This window comes from Choloepus didactylus, chromosome 23, assembly GCF_015220235.1.
Source record: "Choloepus didactylus isolate mChoDid1 chromosome 23, mChoDid1.pri, whole genome shotgun sequence".
NCBI lineage: Eukaryota > Metazoa > Chordata > Mammalia > Pilosa > Megalonychidae > Choloepus > Choloepus didactylus.
The window spans coordinates 25,591,117-25,614,166 of NC_051329.1; the positions used below are offsets into that span (position 1 = coordinate 25,591,117).

General features: G+C 37.8%; 1 protein-coding gene across 5 annotated transcripts in view; it reads right to left on the reverse strand.

The window, feature by feature from the left end:
• The window catches only part of TTC28 (tetratricopeptide repeat domain 28), an 836,277-nt gene that overhangs the window by 184,607 nt on the left and 628,620 nt on the right, over window positions 1-23,050 (reverse strand). For all 5 annotated transcript variants that reach the window (XM_037817392.1, XM_037817391.1, XM_037817394.1 and 2 more), the window contains one exon: window positions 8,452-8,959. In XM_037817392.1, coding sequence (XP_037673320.1) covers window positions 8,452-8,959 — 508 coding nt within the window. The remainder of the gene's footprint in view (window positions 1-8,451; window positions 8,960-23,050) is intronic.

Here is a 23,050-nt window from a genome sequence, read left to right on the forward strand (position 1 = left end):
GACCCTGAGATGGGGAGATTATCCGAGATTATCCTAGTGGGCCCAGTGTATTCACCAAGGTCCTTATAAGGAAAACCCAGGATAAGTGAGGAACAAAGGAGTAGAAGAGAAAGCAATGTGCTGATGGAATTAGAGATTGGAGTGGTGCATTTGAAGATGGAAGAAGCAGGACCAGCTGAGGAATACGGGCAGCCACTTGAAGCTGAACAAGGCAAGGAAACAGATACCCCTCTGGGAGTCCCCAGAAGGAACCAGCCCTGTTGACACCTTAGCTATAGCTCAGTGAAACTAATTTCAAACTTGGCCTTCAGAACCGTAAGAGAATATATTTGCATTGTTTTAAGTCACTAAGTCTGAGATAATCTGTTACAGTAGCAAGAGAAAACTAATACAGATGGCTTGAGGAATGGGACTGTCATCAGTAGAATTAGGAAAGCTATGAGAAGCAGCTAATTTGGTAAAAAGATATTTCATATTTGGACTCGCTAAATTTGACATTTCCACATGAGTCAGGTGGAGTAGCCACTGGGCAGTTGGAAATGTGAAAATGAGTCTCAGGCAAGAGAGCAGAGCTCGTAAATATAGATTTAGAAACAATGTGCATTGACATAATAGTTGAAGGTATGGGATAAAAATGATAAAGGGAGAGACACAAAGAAAGAACAGAAAAGCATCAAGGAACAAAAAACAATAACACCCACATTTTACAAGTGGCAATAAAGCGGAAAGGAGCCATTAAAAATAACGTAGGACATTTGAATAATGACAGGAAGAGAAGCCTAAGAGAAACGGTAGAGTAAAAAAGTACGCTGCAGAAATGTATATCTATTAATACCCAAATTTTGAAAAAATGGAAAATCTCCATACACACATGCATATATTCACATGTATGTTTATACTGACATGCATTTATGAACATGGCAAAAAGGTATGGAAAAATTCTCACCAAACTGTTAACAGACCAACCTTCCTGTGCATAACAACTGTGAACTCTAACAGGGATTAACAAAACCTACCTGAAGGCAATGGAGAGCAACCAGAAGTGAGAAACTGTAGGGAGGTTGGAGTTGACACTTGGAAAAGGGAACGGCATTGGCGGAATTTCCTATTTTTCAAATGCCTTTTTGAACTAGGGCAGGCCCCAGTTAGTGCCACATTGTAAGGCTAAAACTGAGAGAGAAACACACAGTCTTACTGGCTTCAAGAACCAGAGGAAAAATCCTAAAGAGAGCCACAATGGGAGCCTTAAATTCTGCATATAAACTATCCAAATCTGTCTGACTCATGAAATACACATGTGCAAGGCAGAATATAAGAGGCTCAGTTTCAGCTAAAAGACTTGAACATAGATTTCAGCTGACACCCATGTCAGGGAAGACTGAGTTTGGTGCTTGAATTCAGCCAAGTTAACTGCCTGCAAAACAACAACAACAAAAGAAACCCACCAAGAAACAAAAAATGAATACTGTTTGGGGAAATATATCAGAACCCAAAGTCTCTATAAAAGTATCATTCACAATGTTGGATACAACTCCAAATTACTAGACCTAAAAGAAACATTAAAATGAGACTAATACTCAAAACAAAAGGCAATTGATGTACAATTCTGTGAATATACTAAAAACAACTGAATTGCCCATTTAAAATGGGCAAATTGTAAGGCATGTGAATTATATCTCAATAGAGCTGTTACAAAAAAAAATTACCAAAAAAAAAAGATAAAAGATAAAAGAAAAAACAGGCAATCCATAGAGTCTAACTCCAAAATAACCCATATATTGGAATTAGCAGACAAACTTTTAAAAGCAGCTGTTATATAAATAGGCTCAGCAATGTATAAATGTAATGAACAAGCAAATAAACCTTGGCAAAAAAACTGAAATATTAAAAGAATCAAATGGAAAATCTAGAACTAAAAAAATATATACCTGAAACAAAATTCACTTGTGCTGTAAAGAATTAACCTGGCCCATAAAGAGGACTTTGCCATCAGCTTCTGGGAGGTAATCTCTAAACCCTTGAATTGTCCTCCCTAACAAGAAAGCCTTTGTTTACCTGAAGGCTTCAGGCCATGCCAGATAGTCTATACTAACAATGTGATTTATGGTGGGGATTTTGGGTCATGCAATATCAACTTAACCTCCAGAGGAGGTAAGTCACTTGGGCAGTTAATCCTATCTACATGACTGAGCCAGTTTGGATGTATTATGTCCCCCCAAACACCACGTTCTTTGATGCAATCTAGTGTGGGCAGATGTATTAGTGTTGATTAGATTGGAACGTACTGATTGTTTCCATGGAGATGTGACTCAATCAACTGTGGGCAAGACCTTTGATTGGATAATTTCCATGGAGGTGTTACCCCACCCATTCATGGTGGGTCTGAATTAAATCACTGGAGCCAAATAAAAGAGCTGACAAACAGAAGGAACTAAGAGCAGCTTAGAGAGACATTTTGAAGATAGCTGTTGAAAGCTGATGCTGTCATTTTGGAGAACACCATTTTGAAACGCAGCTTGGGAACAAGCAGATGCCAGCCACGTGCCTTCCCAGCTAACAGAGGTTTTCTGGATGCCAATGGCCTTTCTCCAGTGGAGGTACCCTATTGTTGATGCCTTACCTTGGACACTTTATGGCCTTAAGACTGTAACTTTGTAAACAAATAAACCCCCTTTATAAAAGCCAATTCATTTCTGGTGTTTTGCAAAATAGCAGCATTAGCAAACCAGAACAATGACTAAGCCCCATTAAAAATTCTGGACACCAAGCCTTGAGTGAGCGTCCCTGGTTGGCAATTCTCCACACATATTGTCACACACAACTGCTGGGAAAAGTTAGCACTGTCCATGATGCCACTAGGAAAGAACAACTGGAAGTTTCAAGCTTAGAACTCTCCTGAACTCGGCTCCATGCTCCTTTATCCTTGGCTGACTTTAATCTCTTCTTTCACCATAATAAACCACTAAGCATGTGTATAACAGTTTTCAGGGAGTTCTGCGGGTCTTTCCAATGAATTATCAAGCCTGAGGAACCCTAGAACTTGCAAGTGGTGTCAAAAGTGAGGGGAAACTTGGGCATTCCTGAACTTGCAGTTTGTGTCAGAAGTGAGGGTGGTCTTGGGGACTCCCAAATGCTGTACCACTGGATGCGTTGCTTTTCTTTTTCTTTCTTTTCTCTCTCTCTCTCTCTCTCTCTCTCTCTTTTTTTTTTTTTTTTTTTAGATTTTGAGGTAATTGAGTGTTAAGCAAAGTCTCAGCAAAGGTTTGATTTTGCTTGTTTTTGCCCTTAGGAAAAGTAGATTCTTTTATATGGTTTCGCTCACAATTTAAGTGATTATAAATGTGTTATATATATATACAGATGGTATAGTGGCATAAATAGATTCATAAATATCCATCATTCATTGCTACACTCTGAATGCCAACATGTCATCTTTGGACTTAACAGAATTAAAGATAAAATGACACACATTCTATCTTTTTGGAACACACTTGGGTTTCTTCTCTAGAGTAGCAAATCGTTGGATAACACATCATTTCCTGCACTACTGGACACATTCAATGAGGTAATTATTGTTGAACAACTTTGCAATGCCCTTTCATCTTCAATTAAGTTAACCATAAAATGTAAAAACACAAGTACTGAGGAAACTCTGAGTTTTACAGAAAAAAAATAAAGTTGACGTGTTGGGGATAGGAATGTTCGTTACCCACTTTTATCCTAAGACAATGAGAATATCAGTTTTTCTGTTTTTGCATTTTGGTGTGGCCTCAGCTTCTCTACCTCAACCTCCTTCCTGGTAGAGCACCATATTTGTGCAATTTTGACATTAAAAAACAGAACCAAAAATAAAAACAACACTCAGACTCAAGCCCCCAAGCCTCACACATGCGAAAACCACCTGTGCTTTTGCAAAGTTTCGCAGTGGTTTTAAACATGGCATTTTGTCTTTTTCACATTTTCAGACAATACATTGTGATGCAAAAGTCACATGGCCATTCTGAATGGTCACATGACTTTGGGGGGGTGGGAAGGGGAGAGAGGGGCTGTGCTTTTTGGAGAGGGAGACAGGCTAGCAGAGCCCTCCTGTTACCTTTCGGGGTAAAACTGTGTTCTAGGAAAAAAAAATCTGAACTACCTACAGAAACGTACACTACTCTTTTTCTCGTTTCTTCTACACAGGTTATTACTGGTAATTCTGCACACAGACTCCCAAGTTATATAATGCCATTCAAATGATATGATCTTATGAATTAACACATCAACCATCTTTACTTTGTCAATACCAAAACCTCATTTTGAAACCATTATTATAGGGGAAGTAATATATTTGTTTGCTAAATCTTAGGTACTTAAACAGATGTGTAGAAATTATCTATAAATAATGGTCACAAGACAAAAATATGGCTGGATGGGTTTTAAAGCAGAGTTAAATTACAGAAGAAAGAGCAAATTTGAAGACAGATTAATAGAAATTGCCACATCTGAAAAATAAAGAGAAAAAAAAGACTGAAGAAAAATGAACAGAATTTCAGTAATATATACATGGCAATATCAAAAGGTCTAATATACAAGCAAGTTGAGACTCATAAATAGAGGAGAGAGGGAATGGGCCAGAAAAAAATAACTGAAAAAATAATAGCTAAAGAGACTCCCCAAATTTAGTGAAAGCTATAAATCTGCCAATTCAAAAAGCTCAGAGAACCAAAGGGAGGAAAAACACCAAGAAAGCCACAGTTAGGCATATCCAATAGTCAAACTGTTAGAAACCAAAGGTAGAAGAAAGCTTGAGAGCAGTCAAGAAAAATTGACACATGACATAAAAAATATTAATGTCCACTGACTTCTTTTTAGAAATAATGGAGTCTAGAAAACACTGGAAAAACACCTTTAAAGTGTTGAAAGAAAACAAAAAATTAGTACTTTTTTATAGAATTCTATATCCAGCAAGAATATCTTCAAGAATGAAGGTGAAAGAAAGACATTTAACGTAAATAAAAATGATGGGAATTCATCGCCAGTGGACCTGCGCCACAAAAAAATGCTAAATGAAGGTTTGTGAGGCTGAAGGGAAATGATACCAGATGGAAACGCAAATCTTTAGGAATCAATGGGAGCACCAGAAATGGTAAATAACTGGATAAACACAAAACATTATTTTTCCTCTTAATTCTTTAAAATGACTGTTTAAAATAAAAAATATAACATTGTATTGTGGGGTTTAAAAAGAACGTAGATATAATAATATATGCGATAACTACAGCATAAGTACAGAGGGTGGGGAGCACAAAGACCTATAATGTGACAAGGCACTTACTTCTATAGTAAGTGGTACAATAATAGCTCAGAGTAGACTGTGAAAAGTTAAGGCTCTATAATGTAATTCTTAGAGTAACCACTAAAAGAAAATGCAAAGAGGCAGAGTAAAAATGTCAACAGATAAATTAAAATCAAATCTAAAATATCATATTAACCCCTAGAGGGCATGAAAGACAAAATACAGGAACACATATAGATGGCATAAACAGAAAACAAACAGTAAAATGGTAGACCTAAATCCAACAATATCAGGTAATTACTTTAAATGCTAAATGGACTAAATTCTCCAGTTAAAGGCCAAGATTGTAAAAATCAATAAAAAGGCAATACCTAACTATATACTGTCTGTAGTTAACAAACTTCAAATATAAAGACACAGAAAAGCAGAAAGTAAATGGATGGAAAAAGACAATCCACACAAATGGTAAAGATAAGAAGAAGGTAGGCATGGAGTATATTAATATCAGAAAAGGTAGACTTCAAGACAAAAAGAGTATAACCAAAAATTAAAAGGGACATTTCATAATGATAAGAGGGTCAATTTATTGGGAAAACAATCTTAGTGTATATTTGCCTATAAGGGAGTGTCAAACTACATGAGGCAAAGTTTCTCAGAATTAAAGAGAGAAAGAGACAAATACACAATAATAATTGGCGATTTTAACAAACCCTTCTTAGCAATTTACAAAACATCTAGACAGAAAAAAATCATTAAAGAAAAAGATGATATGAACAATACCCTCAACCCACCTTGACCTACTTGTATCTGTAGAGCACCAAACCCACTGAAATCCTACAGAGCTTGTTCTCTGACCAAAACAAAATTAAACTAGAATTGGATAACAAGAAACTATGTAGGAAAACCCAGATATCTGGAAATTAAACAACACTTTTAAACAGCACATGGGTTAAAGAAAAATCACAAATAACTTTAGAAAATATTTTAAAATACTTTAATGAAAATGAAAATATATAAAAATTTTGTAAAACAGTTAAAGCAGTGTTTAGAGAAAAATTTATATCTTTAAATGCTTACTGGAGACAGAAGAAAGGTCTGCAATCAATGCCCTAAAGCCCAGCTTGAGAAGCTACAAAGAGGACCCAAAGTAAGTAGAATGAAGAAAATGATAAGAATAAAAGCAAAAATAAATGAAATAGAAAACATATAAGCAATAGAAAAAATTAACAAAAGCAAAAGTTGGTTCTTTAAAATGATCTAGAAACCTGATAAATCTCTAGCAAGAGTCAGCTGGAAGGGGAGAGGAGGGAGAGCATGTATGTGCAACACAAACGACCAACATCTGGAATGAAAGTGGGTACCTCTTTATACATACCACAAGCATTAAAAGGATAAGTAAATATTATAAATAACTCTATGCCAATAAATTCAACAACTTAAATGATATGAACAAAATCCCTGAAAAATGTAACTTACCCAAACTGACACAAGATGAAAATGAAAATCTGAATAGTCCAATATGCACTGCCTCCTAAACCCCAGGTTCCAAGCCCTCTAATCTATTCTGCATGCCACTGCTGGACTCATCTTCCTTAAATTCTAAATTCTTAAATTTTTTGTTCTCATTCTTACATTTCAAAACCATCAGAAAGCTCTTGCCTGGTTTTCTATCTAATCTTCTACTACCTCCCAGCATATTCCTGAAGGCTAACATGCCAAGCAATTGCAAATCAGCGCCTTTTTTCACGTTTTCCTTGACATCAATGCCGTCCTATTCCTGTTCAAATCTCACCTACTTTTCAAAGTCCACCTGAGTCTGACCTCTTCCAGGGAAGCTTTCCAGGCCCTTCCCAGCCCTTTTAGGAATTCCATGGCACCATCATTAACACTTCTTGTAGGCAGGCTGCTGTGTCTTATATATTAGTCTTATTTTCCTGACTAGATTATAAGCTCTTTGAGGGTAGGGATTTTTTTTTTTTTCAACTTCTGTATCCCTTTAAAGCAACTATTCCAGGATTAAGCACATAGTAAGGATTTAATAAATACTTATAATCTGCTGAATGAATTTATGAAGCCAAGAGCTTATTTCTATGGTCCTTGTCAGAAACACTAGACTCTCATTCTGATCTCAATACCATCTTAAGAGCCATCTCTAGGGATTTGAAAATCTTTCTCTAACAACTGTATTCAAGAAATATATGGTTAAAATAAGCATGGGGGGGGTCAAGGGGAGGGAGGAGCCGTGCCATAATATAGAGATAGGGATGCCTTGGTTGGCTAGATCACATGGGAGAAGGGGGCTGAGTTTTATATTCTGTTGCTACTTATATCTGATAAGCATACAGTAATGCCAACAAAGCCGCCTTTTTGTACTCTCCCCACCTCAAATTCCTATGGGCATAGAACCAAACATCGGGCTCCAAAGCACAGGGATGAGTTCAGTTTATACTTCCAAACTCATCCATACCTTAGATTCCTAACGGTTACCCACATCTGTTTTGGCACAGAGACAAAATAACATTATCTTCTAAAAAGTAGCCCAAATTACTAATTACTTATTGTCTTCTGACATTACATATATATTCCCCGAAATTTATAAATTTCTTAATCACAACTGAGTACTATCAAAATAGTGACTGCAAATCTACCTTATTTAAACAGATATTTCACAACAAAAACAGTTTTACATCTCTATTAAATCAATATCATTTATAAATACATGTAATACTGAGGAAAAAAAAAAACATTTCCTGTGGAGTTAAATTCACTAAGAAGTTCCTTTAAACAAAAATCTTCTCAAATTCTCTCCCATTGACGACTTCCTAAGAACTTCTCTTTCATTTAAACCAAATATATCTTTATATACTCATTTCATTCCCCTTCTCTCTAATTAAATAAATCTGGCTGCTCTTTTCTCTAGACAGATGGAAAGGTTGGGGTGTTTTGTTTTTCCAGTATCTCAGAATTCTAATCCAAAGAGCACTGTGATGACAGGAAGGACTGTGTGATTTAGAGCAGAGAGCCTCCAAGGAAATACATCTGAAGGAAAGACAAAACACACACAACAAGGAGATTCTTATGACTACAAACACAAAGGTGCCTGTAAAAGATAATGGGTTACACAAGCTATTTCCAGCCCAAGGCATGACCCTTGCAAGCAACCCCCTTCTTACCCAGATTGGAGGACGCTCGCCCCTCTGCAGCCCGGTCCTTGAGATTCTCAGCAATGCCCAGCTGCTGCTCGTGGTACTGTTTAGCCCTCTCCAAATCCTGCATGCACCTGGCTGCATGGCCCAGGCCCGCGTAGGCCCGCATCTCAATGGCCTTCTCCGTCAACTCCTGTGCCAGCTCCAGGACGTAGTTGTGGTAAGACATGGCCTTGTCAAAGTTCCTCCGGTAGTGGTAGGCACTGCCCAGGTTGCTGTAGGCCCGGGCTTCTTCTCGCTTGTTCCCCAGGTCCTTGGCTATCTTAAGATGCTGCTCATGGCACTGCACAGCATTCTCAAAGTCACCCATGGCAATATACACAGCTCCCATGTTGCCGAGTTCTCGGGCTTCAGAGAGTTCGTCTTTGGATTGCTTGGCGAGAAGGACACACTGCTTGTGACTGGCCAGTGCGTTGGGGTAGTCTCCAATAGCTGTGTACACATGGCCCAGACTGCTCAGGGCTGATGAAGCTGCCTAGGGAGAAAGGATAATGCAGAGAAATGGAAGCACATCAGAAAAGGGCTTTTGTTTGTTTCTGAGTTTGCCTATAACTATCCAATCCAATTCCTAATGGTATTTCTATCAGTGGGCCATAGACCTAAAAAGAACTAATAAAGAGCACATCCAAATAGCAAGTTCCTAATTAAAGACAATGGAAAATTAATCTGTCAGTTTGAACACTTTATCCCATAGAAACTGGTTTTATTCCAGATAATCTTCATCTTAGTTTAAAAGTTTATTGACATTTTTAATAATAATTATGATACTGTATCTCTGTTAATACCTTTTAACCTCAGTGGTATAAGAAACTGCTGAAGAAAGCCAACATTGATTATTACATATAACACAGCATAAGAAAGACAAATCCCATGCTTGGCTATTTGCACTCCTGGGCACTTCTCATTCTTGTCTTCTCCCAGAGCAAATGGATACAGTGATGGTAAGGAAGATGTTTACAATGATGACCGTTGACTGTTGTGACCTAGGAACCACTGGACAGTCCTGTTCTCTTGTCTTTGTTCCCTCAACGTGACCCCAGAAGTGCTGGTTTCTGTGGAGGGCTTAGATGTGATGGGTTCCAGAGGGAAACAATGGGTGGGTCACACCCCAAACCTCTGAATGGGGTGGTGTCCTTTAAGCCTCTCCACTCCTTCTCAGGCTCACAATGGCTCTTCAGGCTTTTCTATTCTTTCCTAGAGACTCTTCTGACCCTAGACTCTCTGTGGAGGTAGAGAGACTATCTTCCTAATCCCCATATATTCTTTGCCACTCATCTATTTTTCACCCAAAGAACAGTACACAGGTGCTTTCTGTCTTAACGGTTTGAATGACAACATCTCCATGTAGGTATAGCGAGTCACACAGGGGCAACAGAAATAACAAAGGAGATGTCCATGGGGTCTAGAGTCTTTCCAATGGCATATAGTCTTAGGTTTTAGTCTTGAGTTTGTAGCTCCTTTGCAGACATATGAAAAGGAAGTTATACTGGGCTTTTTCTGCCCTTCTTTTTTGTTAAAAGTTAGAGGTTTGCCTACCCTTCCTCTACTTCATCCTGTGCCTATAGGCAGAGCCAGGCAGCCCCCCTTCCTCATGATGTTCCCTCTTCCTAACAGACACATGCCATCCCGGCAGAACATATTACATGGAGACAAGCGATCTTCCCACGGGCCACCAGGCCAGGGAATAACAAAAGGATGCTGTCCTTTCTGGAGTAAGGGCATTTTGTTATGAGATGATTTCTAGGTCTGTGCACTTCAGAGCACTTTTATTAACATTTTATAGATGTGAGTGATTTGCTAGCCTATTTCTTTGCCTGTGAAATAGCAGTTCTTGATCAAAATGAATAAGTGATTGACCATCTTTGTGGTGCTTGCAAATAGCATATTTGGAAGTGTTGGCTTTTGTTTTAAGCTGCTTTTTTTCATTTCAAAAATGTTCCAAATGAGAGGATTCAGGAAAATAGAGAGGAAAGAAATACTTGGAAATTTACTTGTTGTGTTTTTTTCTGAGCGTTGGAGAGCAGAAACCATTTCATAGAAGTCACAATGCTGTAGCAGTGAGATTCTGGCAGAAACATTGAGGAGGTCACCAAAGAGCAAGGCACTACATGTGTACCTGCCTTGGGTCTCCCTCTGGGAGCCTCACGGGGGCTGTAGGGTAAGACGTCATGTCAACACATTGTGCCTGGGCCTTTCTACTGCTCACCCTCTCCGACCTTCCCATGTCCCCACCCCCACCAATCTCCTCTTTTCCTCTGCTGCAGGCCCAGGGATTCCGCTTCTTTCCTTTACTTCAGTAGTTGGCCCTTCCCACTGGACTCTCTGGGGCTCTTCTCCACCCAAGCCTGGCCGGGGAGCAGGTGACACCTGCCAACCCTCCCACCCATAAACCTTTGCTGCCCTCCAAGTGAAACACAGTTTCTTTCACTAAGGTGCTGGTATAGCTTAGGGTCAGACATGCCAGGTTCAAAACTGCAATGCCCTTTACTACTCGGTGAACTTAGTAAGTTACTGAACTTCTCTGGGTCTCGGTTTTCCAGCCAGACATTTCTAGGCCCCAACAGTTACTAAGGTCTAAGTGTTTTCAAACCCAGGCATGAGCCCCTGTCAAATGTGTAAATCACAAAAAATTCACTAGATAATTCCAAATAGTAGATCTGGTTGGAGTCAATGAGCCCGTGAGCACTGCAGGGGATGGACGGATAAGGCTCAGGGCACAAGGCCCCAGGTGTCACTGTTCTCAGGAACTTCTAGTTGATGGCAACTCCAAGTGAGGGCCCTGGGATCTTCTGCCTCTGGCTCTTCATTTCGCTAAATGCCAGGGAGACACAGGAGCTTGTGTTCTGAGGCTCTCTGAACATAAGGAAAGGGAATATTTGGGTATTTCTCCTCTGGGGCATGGGGGGAAAAGGGAAGGACTGCTGCATTCACTCTTCCCTGGAACCCTCCAGTCACCAGACAATGCTGTCAGGCTGGGACTTTGTGGCAGGTGTCCTGGAAATCAGCATCCCTAGAGAGGACGATGTAGTTTATGAAGCACACATCAGAACTTCTGGAATTGGAGGGGCAGCTTGATGTAGTGTAAGAGTGGAATAGGATTTAGAGTTAGAAGCTCTGGCTGTATAATCTTAATAAGCCATTTCACTTCTTCACTTTTGTTTCCTTTATTTGTAAAGTGGTGCTAAAAGTAACTCTGTACCTACTTCGAAAGGCTGGGATGGAATCAGATGAAGCAGTGCATGTGAGTGCCCTTAGTAAACTGTAAAGTGCTCTGTGAATGCATCACTAAGTTGTAGATGGATGTTTTATGACTGCAGGCTGGCTATGCTGAGCTATGTTACCAAGCAGATGCTTGTAATGGCAACTGAAAAGATCAGTCATTATGATCAAGCATCCATATTCCTATCAGTTGCCACAGGAAATGAAGTCCAAGGTTTTACAGCCCCTGGGCAAATAACATGTGATGAGATTTATCAGCTAAGTGAATTACAAATTAATCACTTGTTTTTGTTCCCATTCCTGTAGAATAAGCTTAGATCTGAAACATGGTTTCAGGCTGTTAATGAGAAACTGAAGACTAGTTATCTACCGGGAATCACAGGACCCACCTCAAGCAGATGCTTCATTTGCCACTAAGGTTCACGCTGCCTTTGTATATTAATCTCTTTGAGATTTCTGTGCTAGAATAGCACCAGCTGCTTCCCACAGTGGAAACATTTTGGAACATCTGTATTTGAATACTAAAATGCACACAAACGTTATGATAACAGACTATCTGGTTAGAATAAGACAATACACTTTGCTTTTAACAAGATATAAATTACTCATGTTCTCCCGAAATCTTAATTTCCAGCTGCAGACTAGGCACTTAGGAGTCAGTCACCCTTGCTTTGTGACCCTAATGCTTGCAGAAGTACTGCATCTGACAAGCCTGTTTCGTGGGACCTGAAGCTAGAGTAGGAAATTTGCTGATATTTCCTCAAACCGTTAAGGGTTTTTAGTTTGGGAAAAAAATGGAAAGTTTAAACCACACGAACTATGTATCACAGTAATGACACTACCATTGAACATCATGTTGAAGATTTAAACCTGTTTTCCTTATATCTAGCATGGGTTTTTTTTTCCCTTAATGTATGTATTTTTCATAAAGGTTATATTTGTGGGAGGATTAAATGCACAGTACTGTTATGCATAGAATATTCAATATAATTGACGATTGAGTCATTGCATATAGTTAGAAAACTAGGAAATGTACCTACACCTACTAGCAGAAATACTGCTTTTTTTCTTTACTGCCTCAAATCCACTTGCATCTTGTATTCCCTGCCAGTTCAGTGTCCATGCACCCACAACCCAGGAGGAAGAGGGGTGTTGGAGAACAGGGGTAGACTCTGGAATAAAGCGTGCCTGGGTTCAAATGACAACGTGTGTGCTATTCACAATCTATGTAATGTCTCTGAGTCTCAGGTTCCTCATCTATAAAATGGGAATAGCAATACCTCACAGAACTTTGATGAGTATGAAATAAATAGCACTTGTAAAGAGATTGGTTCAGTGCTTGGCATGCGGAAGGGACTCAAAATTTTCAGATTTAAGTTTCTTTTTCTACCCCAACCACCAAGATAACACCCACTTAGCTTTACTCATTTAAAACATGTCCTAGAAGATGACCAGGAACTAGAACATGAAGTTGTGTCAACAAAACTAGAAAGACAACAAAGAAGCTTGCCCTGTTGATTGTGGGAAGTATAATCATTTTCATATCCTGAAGACTAGCATAGCATTCATATTGCTCTTCTGCAAATGTATTCACAAAAAAATTCACCCTTTACCCAGGGGCTATATTTTGTAATCACTGGTATACTTAATACCTAATGTTGTAAAGACACTTTACTTCAAGTGGTCAAGGCCTACACAGACAATGGTCCATTTGTTCATTGACTAATGCATTTAAACAAATTCTCTAGTGCCTTCTACATATAATGTACTATAGGGGATACAGAGAAGAACAATTTGTATCTGCCTATGAGATCATAGTCATGCAGTGTGGACAGAAAGACCAAAACCATTGCATGGTGAATTATATGGAAGAGTCCTTTAAACTGATTCTAAAGTTTATATAGAAAGGCAAAAGACCCAGAACAGCAAATACAATATTGAAGAAGAACAAAGTTGGAGGACTGACTCTACCCACTTTCAGGACTTACTATAAATCTACAATAATCAAGACAGTGTGATATTAAAGAAAAAAAATAGATCAGTGGAACTGAATAGGGAGCCAAGATAGTTAAGTGATCTTTGATAAAGAAGCAAAGGCAATTCAATTGAGAAAGGGAAGTCTTTTTAACATATGGTGAAATACACATGGGGAAAAAAGAGGAATTTAGCCCCAAATAGCCAAAACTATCTTGAAAAGAAAAAAGTTGGAGGACTCACACTTCCAAATTTCAAAATTTACTTCGAAGCCACAGTAACCAAAAACTGAGTGATACTGACAAAAGGATAGATAATAGACATACAGACCAATGGACCAGAATTGAGAGCCCAGAATAAAGCCAATAATTTTCTACAAAGATGCCAAGTCCAATCTATGGGAAAAGAACAGTCTCTCCAACTGGATTTCCACATGCAAAAGAATGACATTGGACCCCTACCCCACACCATATGCAAAAATTAACTCAAAATTTATCAACAACTTAAATATAAGAGTTAAAACCATAAAAATCTTAGAAGAAAACATAGGGGGAAATCTTCATGACATTGGATTTGGCAGTGGTTTCTTAGATATATCTGACACCAAAAACAGAAGCAACAAAAGAAAAAAATAGACAACTAGAACTTTACCAAAATTAAAAATGTTTATGGATTGAAGGATATTATCAAGAGAGTGAATAAATAACTTCCAACAGAGAAAATAACTGGAAATCATGTAAGTTATAAGGGTTTAATATTCAGAGTATATAAAGAACCTCTAAAACTCAACAATAAAAAGACAAACAACGCAATTTAAAAATGGGCAAAGCACTTGAATAGATAATTCTTCATAGAAGATATATAAATGGCCAATTAGCCCATGAAAAGGGGTCCAACATCATTAGCTATTAGGGAAATGTGAATCACAACCACAATGATATACCACTTCACACCAACTAGGATGGCTATTACTTAAAAAATTAAAAATGCTAAGTTTGGACAAGGATGTGGAGAATATGGAACTCTCGTGCATTGCTGGTGGGAACGTAAAATGGTGCAACTGTTCTGAAAATCAGTTCAGTGGTTTGTAAAAAAGTTAAATATAGAATTACCTTATGACCTAACATTTCTACTCCTAGCTATATACACAAAAGAATTGAAAGCAGTGACTCAAACAGATAATTCTGTGCCAAGGTTCATAATAGCATTATGCACAATAGCCAAAAGGAGGAAGCAACCCAAGTGTCCATTGACAGATAAGTGGATAAACAAAATGTGGTAAATACACACAGTGGAATATTATTCAGCCATAAAAAGGAATGAAGTTTTGATACAAGCTTAAACATAGATGAACCTTGAAAACATTATGCTAAGTGAAATAAGCCAGACACACAAGGGTAAATATTATATGATTCCACTATATGAAATGTCTAGACTACGCAGATCCATAAAGACAGAAGTAGATTAGAGGTTACCAGTGGCTGGGGGGAGGGAATAAGAAGGGGCAATGATTAATGAGCACAGAGTTTATGTTTGGGGTGATGAAAAAGTTTTGGAAATACATAGTGATGATAGTTGCACAACATTGTGAATGTGATTCATATCACCAAAGTGAACACTTAAAAATTTTTAAATGGCAAATTTTATGTTATCAATATTTTGCCACAAAAATTTTTTAAATGAATCTAGAAACTGACCTCACATCTTCCACAGAAATTGACTCAAAATGGATCACAAGCCTAAATGTACAATGCAAAATTATACAACTTCTATAAGGTAACATAGGAGAAAATAGAGGCAATCTTGGGTTTGTCAATGAGTTTTTAGACAAACATCAAAAGCACAATCTGTGAAAGAAAAAATCGGGAAGTTGGATTTCATTAAAATGAAAACCTTCTGCTCTGAAAAAGACACGGCTAAGAGAATGAAAAGACAAGCCACAGATAGGGAGAAAATATACGCAAAACACAGATCTGATAAATACTTGTATCCAAAAAATACAAAGAAGTCTTAAAATTCAACAATAAGAAAAAAAAAAACCCAGTTACAAAACTGGAAAAAGATCTGAACAGACACCTCACCAAAGAAGACATACAGATGGCAAATGAGCATATAAAAAGATGCTCAACAATATATGCCATTAGAGAATTGCAAATTAAAACAGCAATGAGATACCACTACACACCTCTTAGAATGGCTAAAATCCCAAAACTGACAATATCAAATGCTGATGAGAATGTGGAGCAACAAAACTCTCATTCATTGATGGTAGGAATGTAAAATGGTATAGCCACATTATAAGACAATCTGCCAGTTTCTTACAAAGCTAAACACAGTCTTACCATGTCATCTAGCAGTCACTAGGTACTAGTGACTAGTACTAGTTCCTAGGTATTTACCCAAATGAGTTGAAAACCTATGTTCACACAAACATCTGTGCACAAAAGTTTGAAGCAGCTTTAACATAACTGCCCCAAAGAGGAGGCAACCAAGATCTCCTTCCGTAGGCAAATGGATAAACAAATTGGTACATCCATACAGTAGGATATTGTTCAGTAATAGAAAGAAATGAGCTATCAAGTCTTGATAAGACATGGAAGAACCTTAAACGAATATTGCTTAGTGGAAAGAAGCCATTTGAAAGATCTACATACTGTATTACTCCAACTGTATGACATTATGGAAAAGGTGAAACTAGAGAGACAGTAAAAAGATCAGTGGTTTCCAGAGGTTCGGAGAAGAACAAGGGAGGGATGAATAGACAGAGCCAGAGGATTTACAAGGTAGGGAATGCTGTATGTTTCTGTAATTTCACAAATTATGCATTTAGTTAATAATAATAATAATGATAATATATCAATATTGGTTCATCAGTTGTAACAAATGTGCCACACTAATGCAAGATGTTAATAATAGGAGAAACTCAGCAGGAGAAAAAGGAAACTCTCTGCCCAATTTTCTGGAAACTTAAAACTGCTGAAGAAAATAGTCTATTAATTAAAAAAAATTGGTAAATTGGAATTTTCCTCATCAGGAATTGGGCAATTCTAGGAAATGGAAACAGAATGAGCAAAGGCATGACATATGACCGAGTTATTTATGATTAAAGAGCAAGAAGCCACTTATACCTGGGAGGAGGGATAGTGGCAGGAGGAGTCTGGAAAGGTAGGTTTGGATGAGTTCTATCTCTCCATCAATTTGTAAAATCTAAAGCATTTTCCATGTACATTGTTTCATTTGATAATTATAACAATCCTCTTAAATGTGTACTGTTACACCTATTTGTGAAATAAGAAAACTGAGACATGCCTAAAGGACACTGTTAATAGCAGAGCTTGGGTTTAGATTCACATACATCAGACTTTAGCTCTAATGTGCATTTGACTACACACTGTTTTGCCTATATTGATGAATTTAGAATCTATCCGGGGACAATTGGGGCCACAGAAGGTTTAAGGAAGGCAGTAGCATGATCGGATTTGTACTTTCATGTATTGCCATGAAGTAGATGAAGATGAACTGGATGAAAAGCTGGGACATCAGTAATAACACCAGTAAAAACACACTTAACTAATATAATGACTATTTGAAAAACAATTAGGTATATTTTAAACACTAATGTAATTTGGGGTCCTCTTTAGAGTGGTTCACACACATTCTGTGAACATATTCTTCCAGACAGGTGAGACTACACCTCCCCGCCTTCATGAAGTGAGACGTGGGCTACATGGCCTCCTCTGGGCAATGAGCGTGATTACTTTCAGGTGAAGCTTTAGGAACCAGGGCACACTTTACTACATTCTCTCTTCTCCTTGCCATCTAGTGCTCCATCACAACCAATTTCACATGAGACAGAGCAATAGATGATGGATGATAGATAGGGAGGGAGGGAGAGAGGGAAAGAAAAAAATGGTAGAGTGGCAGGATGTTAAAGTTGGTGGATCTGGGGTATCAGTAGAAGGGGGTTGGGGTATGCAGGAGTTCTGTGTATGGGGTTTGTATTGTTTTTGCAACTGTTCCTGTAAGTTTGAATTTATTTCAAAATAAAATTCAACAACAACAATAACAACAAAAATTTCACATGAGAATACTGCAATATGGAGCAGGGCCCTGGCTGATCTGTAATGGACATACAGTAGACACAGAAATAAAAATTTGTTCTTTCAGTCCACTGAGATTTGGGTATCGTTTCTTACTCCAACATAGCCCTATGCCTACCCTGACCAATCCAATACTGGGCATAAATTAATAATTTTGTGCTTCAATCATAACTAAGTCACAGTAAGCACCATCTAGTTTTCAATTATGTGCCAATAATCAGGTTTCTGGATGATTACATTTTAGGCATTTTTATAGAAAAAACAAATTTGAGGAGAATTAAGTAGTAAAATCAGAGACTAATTAGCTAATGTTTAGAAACCTGTATTAATCCAGATACAAAGGTATACCTTGTGGCAATTTACTCAAAATGCCGGCCTACTTAAGGAGGAATATAAAATATATAACTCAAATAAAACCTGTGCAAAAGACTGAATCACATTCTGGAGGACTACACACTTCCTATTCAATGAACGTATTCTATCCTGAAAATCTATCTTTTATCAATAACTGAGCTGATAAAGTAATTCTGTATAAAAGGTTAAATGATGGTCATGAACTTCTAGAACTGCTTACTCAATAGTAACACAAAACCAATTGGACATGAAAAATCAAATCTCAAAATCTGTTTTGTTGAGGGCACTGTCCTTGGCTTCACCATTTATAAGGACTGATGGAAAAATTTCTTTCAGATTTCAATGCCTCGTCCAAGCAGCAGCTATGTTTTTGTTTTAGAAAAATATGAACTTTGTAAGTAGTGCATTTCTCTCTTTGCTTCAGCCACCAGGAAGCTTAATGCAGAGCCAAACATAGAGCCTCTCTTTAACAAGCATTTAGGATTCCACAGTATGTGCAACTCTGCCTGGCTTCAGCCTACGTTCTGACTCTAACCCTCTCATTACTCTGACTTCTTCTCCTTTATGTTTTGTTTCCTGTTCTCACAAATCCTTCTTGGATTAAAGCTGAGAACAAAAACAAGCTGACAAAACACAAGTAACAAAACAGCTAAATATTAAGGATCTTGAAAGGGAGAAAGTTTCCTGAATGGGATTTCTATGAGATGTGAACTCACAGCTACAACCTATAGAGAGAAGAGCAAACAACCACCACATAAACAGGGAAATATGTAATTAGATACTCTTCAGTTGCCTTAAATTATTTCCATGTTATATCTGTTCAGTCTAACCAGTGTTTCTAGTCCCAAACCTAGGGTTGAAGGAATATTGTGAAATTATTACTGAAAACTAAATGGTGTGATTTGTGCATCTGAATTCTTTTCTACCATAATAGTTGGTTTGCATCTATTACTATAAGCTTAGAGAGCTGTTAGTGATAGTTACAGTTTCTCCATGGTAATCTGTCAGCTTTTTCTAATACCAAGGGGGCCAGAAGCTTTCATAATAATTATTTTTATCAAAATTATATTAGGGTTGGAGGAATAATGCAATGTCAGAAAGATCTATTACCTAGACTTAAGAGTTGCTATCACAGGTGATAAATTATTTATAATGCCCAGCATTAATACAGCAATGTTTTCAAATCAAAAATTTGTAAATGTCCTTTGCAGATGCAAATTAACAGATTAATAAGGAAACAAGCTTTCTGGTATGAGAAGCTGGGATGACAGATTAGCTATTAAGAGCAATTTATGGGTCATAAGATATGAAAGTTGGCAAGAAACACTACCTCTGCTGGCTCTATAAATAGTATAAGTGCATTTAGTTTCCCAGAGGTATCCTGTTAGACATTTTAATTATACCATATAAACTGCCAGAATTTATAATGATTTCATTTAAAAATAAAACAAAACTTGATGCTTCACGTAAACTTGATGCAATACAAGAGGCATCTCTGCTATGTGCTGTAACTGCCAAGTTGCAGCCAATGGAAGAATGTGTGCTACTTCCTCGGGAAGGACTGAAAACCGTGGGCCCAACCAAGGATGCATGTCTTTCCTTCCTTTCAGAGGAAAGACATGTTACTCCCTAGCATCTCTTGCAGGTTACTTGGGGATTCTCCTGTCTCTTCCACAGCCTAACACTTTCAAGAGCAGTCACATGCTATCCATCTAGGAAGACTTTTACAAAGAACTTCATTCTATGTAGCTCTTTGGCCACAAAATGATGACCAAGTCAAAAGCCTAGAGTCTCGGTAGTTCTATTAGGGAGCCAAGCTTAATTGGGAGTAGATTCATTTGCCCCTTGAAATAATCGGTTAAGATTTTTCTTGGAAACCTATTTCCCACTGTTTCACCTACATCTTAGGTTTGATTTGAAGGAGCGGTAGGCAGATAACTTGGTCTCAGATGAGCTTTCCATGACACAATAAACTTGAGATTCTTAATTAATAATTTGACCTGGGTTAGAGGACATTCTACCACAATAATGTTTTATCCAATCAAAACTGTTTCATTCCATACTTGACAGCCAACTTGAATTTCTGTGGGCCATAAAACATTATTCTGTAGGGGGTCAGAATGTAGTAAATCATCCTTGAAAGACAGTATTTACACTGAATCAAAAAAAAATCTGGCTTTTGCAGGGCAGGATACAATGGAGAAACTTGGAGAGGGAGAGAGATGGAAAACAACCATGTGCGTGTGTGCATCTGCACACACATAGGAGAGACAGAGGAGTTATTTCTAGAAAAAGCCCAAGAAGAGGACAATTAATTTTCAGAGGTCAGTAAATAACTTAAACAAGAAATATCTAAACACTAACATTCCATGTAGGAATGGATGAAAAGGAATCCTCAAGGATCCTGAGAGATGCTAGAGAACTAAGAAACAACTGAGAACTTCCACTTCCACCCATGAAGAAATATCATTACGATCCTCCTGCTGTAAATAATAGGTCCTAATGTAGGCTGAGACTTTCTTAAATGCATGGCTTCTGAATGTTCAGGAACAAATGGCCCACAACTCTAGTTCTCTGTAGGCTCACTCATTCCAGCAGATTCAACCGCTATCCCTGTTGGATGATTCCAAACCCATATCTCAGATGAAGACAGAATTTTAGGACTAGAAGAGGTCTCTATATTAGATTTCCAAACTTCGTTTAATTTGTTTGTAATTCTTGTGATTAAACATGTAGCTGCTGGATGAACTTCGACTGGCCTCCACTTTTCTCCCCATGATGGCCCTTAACAGGACTCTGTGGCCCCCTGCAGGACTCTTCAGAGCAGAGATTGAAACCCACTCACCATTCTACCCCTCCGTTTCTTTAGATATAGAAACTAAGGCCAAGAGAGGTCAAGTACCATGACCAAAGGTCGACCTGTTAATGACCAGCAGAGAAGGCAAGACTAGAGCCAGTTCTTCAGGCCCCCAGCTGGAACCCTCCTTGCTCTGCTTTCTTTCACACTCACCTCAAACTCAGACCCTCATTGTCTTTGCCAAGTCTCCCCTACTCTTGTGACTTACATGATTAATATAAAAAGCAAATGTTGTTACCATCAGCCAGTCAAAAGCTCAGCGTTATCGCCACCTGCTCCCTGTCCTTTGGCCCTCATATTCAGCAACCACCCAAGGCCAGCTTTATTAGACTCCTGATATTACAAATTACGTTTGTTTTTATTTAATAATCTTTACTTTAGTGCCAGTTATTTATATACTACATCTATTTAGAATTAATTTGACAGTTTTATTTTAAATGATAACTATAATGAATTAAAAAACTAATGTGACAATGTTAACAGATGAGGTTTGTAATATATTTTAAATCCACACTGCTTATCTCTCTAAAATCCTAGCCAGCTATGCAGTGACAAATTCAAAGGCAAACTTTGATAAGGCATATAACAGTTTCTAACAGTCGACTGATTCTGTCTCCTGAATAATAACAGACTTAGCAACTTAGGGTATCCATTACCATAAGTGATTAGAACTGCCTGGGTTTGAATCCCATGTGTGCTGGCTATGTAAAGGAAGTTTCTCTCTCTCAGTCTTTGTTTCCTTATCTGTAAAATGGAGGTAATGATATATACTCCATGGGATTATTATGAGCATCCATTTAAGGAGCTTAGAATTGTGCCTGGCACCCAGGGGAGTGAATCTCCCTGGCAACGTGGAATATGACTCCTGGGGAGGAATGTAGACCCGGCATCGTGGGATGGAGAACATCTTCTTGACCAAAAGGGGGATGTGAATGGAAATGAAATAAACTTCCGTGGCAGAGAGATTCCAAAAGGAGCCAAGAGGTCACTCTGGTGGGCACTCTTACACACAATATAGACAACCTTTTTTAGGTTCTAATGAATTGGGGTAGCTGAAACTATCAATTCTAATGAATTGGTGTAGCTGAAACTATCAAACTACAACCCAGAACCCATGAATCTTGAAGACAATTGTATGAAAATGCAGCTTATGAGGGGTAACAATGGGATTGGGAAAGCCAGAAGGACCACACTCCACTTTCTCTAGTTTATGGATGGATGAGTAGAAAAATAGGGGAAGGAAACAAACAAACAAACAAACAAAGGCACCCAGTGTTCTTTTTTACTTTAATTGCTCTTTTTCACTTTAATTATTATTCTTGTTATTTTTGTGTGTGTGGTAATGAAGGTGTCAGGGATTGATTTTGGTGATGAATGTACAACTATGTAATGGTTCTGTGAACAATCGAATGTACAATTTGTTTTGTATGACTGTGTGGTATGTGAATATATCTCAATAAAATGAATATTGCAAAAAAAAAAAAAAAGAATTGTGCCTGGGCAGGGAACAAGTATTCAATTACTGTTAATACAGATGCTAAATACCAATAAAACAAGTAAATTAAGTAATTTTAAAGTCATATATTCATATTCATTTAACCTGTTTTATGTATTTATTTAAAATTTAAATGTACCAAATTAATCCTCCTTCTCCTCCCTAATTATGTTAATTAAAAACCCTGAAAATGCCACTTCCCTTGTGTGGCATTTGTCACTGTTCCTTTAGCACAAATTATTTGGGCATGCAAGCACATAAGCATCCCTTTTTGGGAATCCCTAAAGAAAGAAGATATTACACCAAGATCTAAAACAGGAATATAATATGTTCAATGAAGAAAAATTAAATTTTTAATTAAGATCCTAAATTATTTTTTAAAATGTTAGCTCATCATAAAAATATTCAAGCTGGCATTAAATATAGGTTACATTGATCACTTAAATTTCTAATTACAAGTGCGATCATCATGTTAGTTTTTAAATTTGTTTTTCAGTGGTATACTTGTTTTGGATGAATGTGAATATTTGAAAATGTGCTTATGTTTCAAAGGAAATAAGTTCTAAA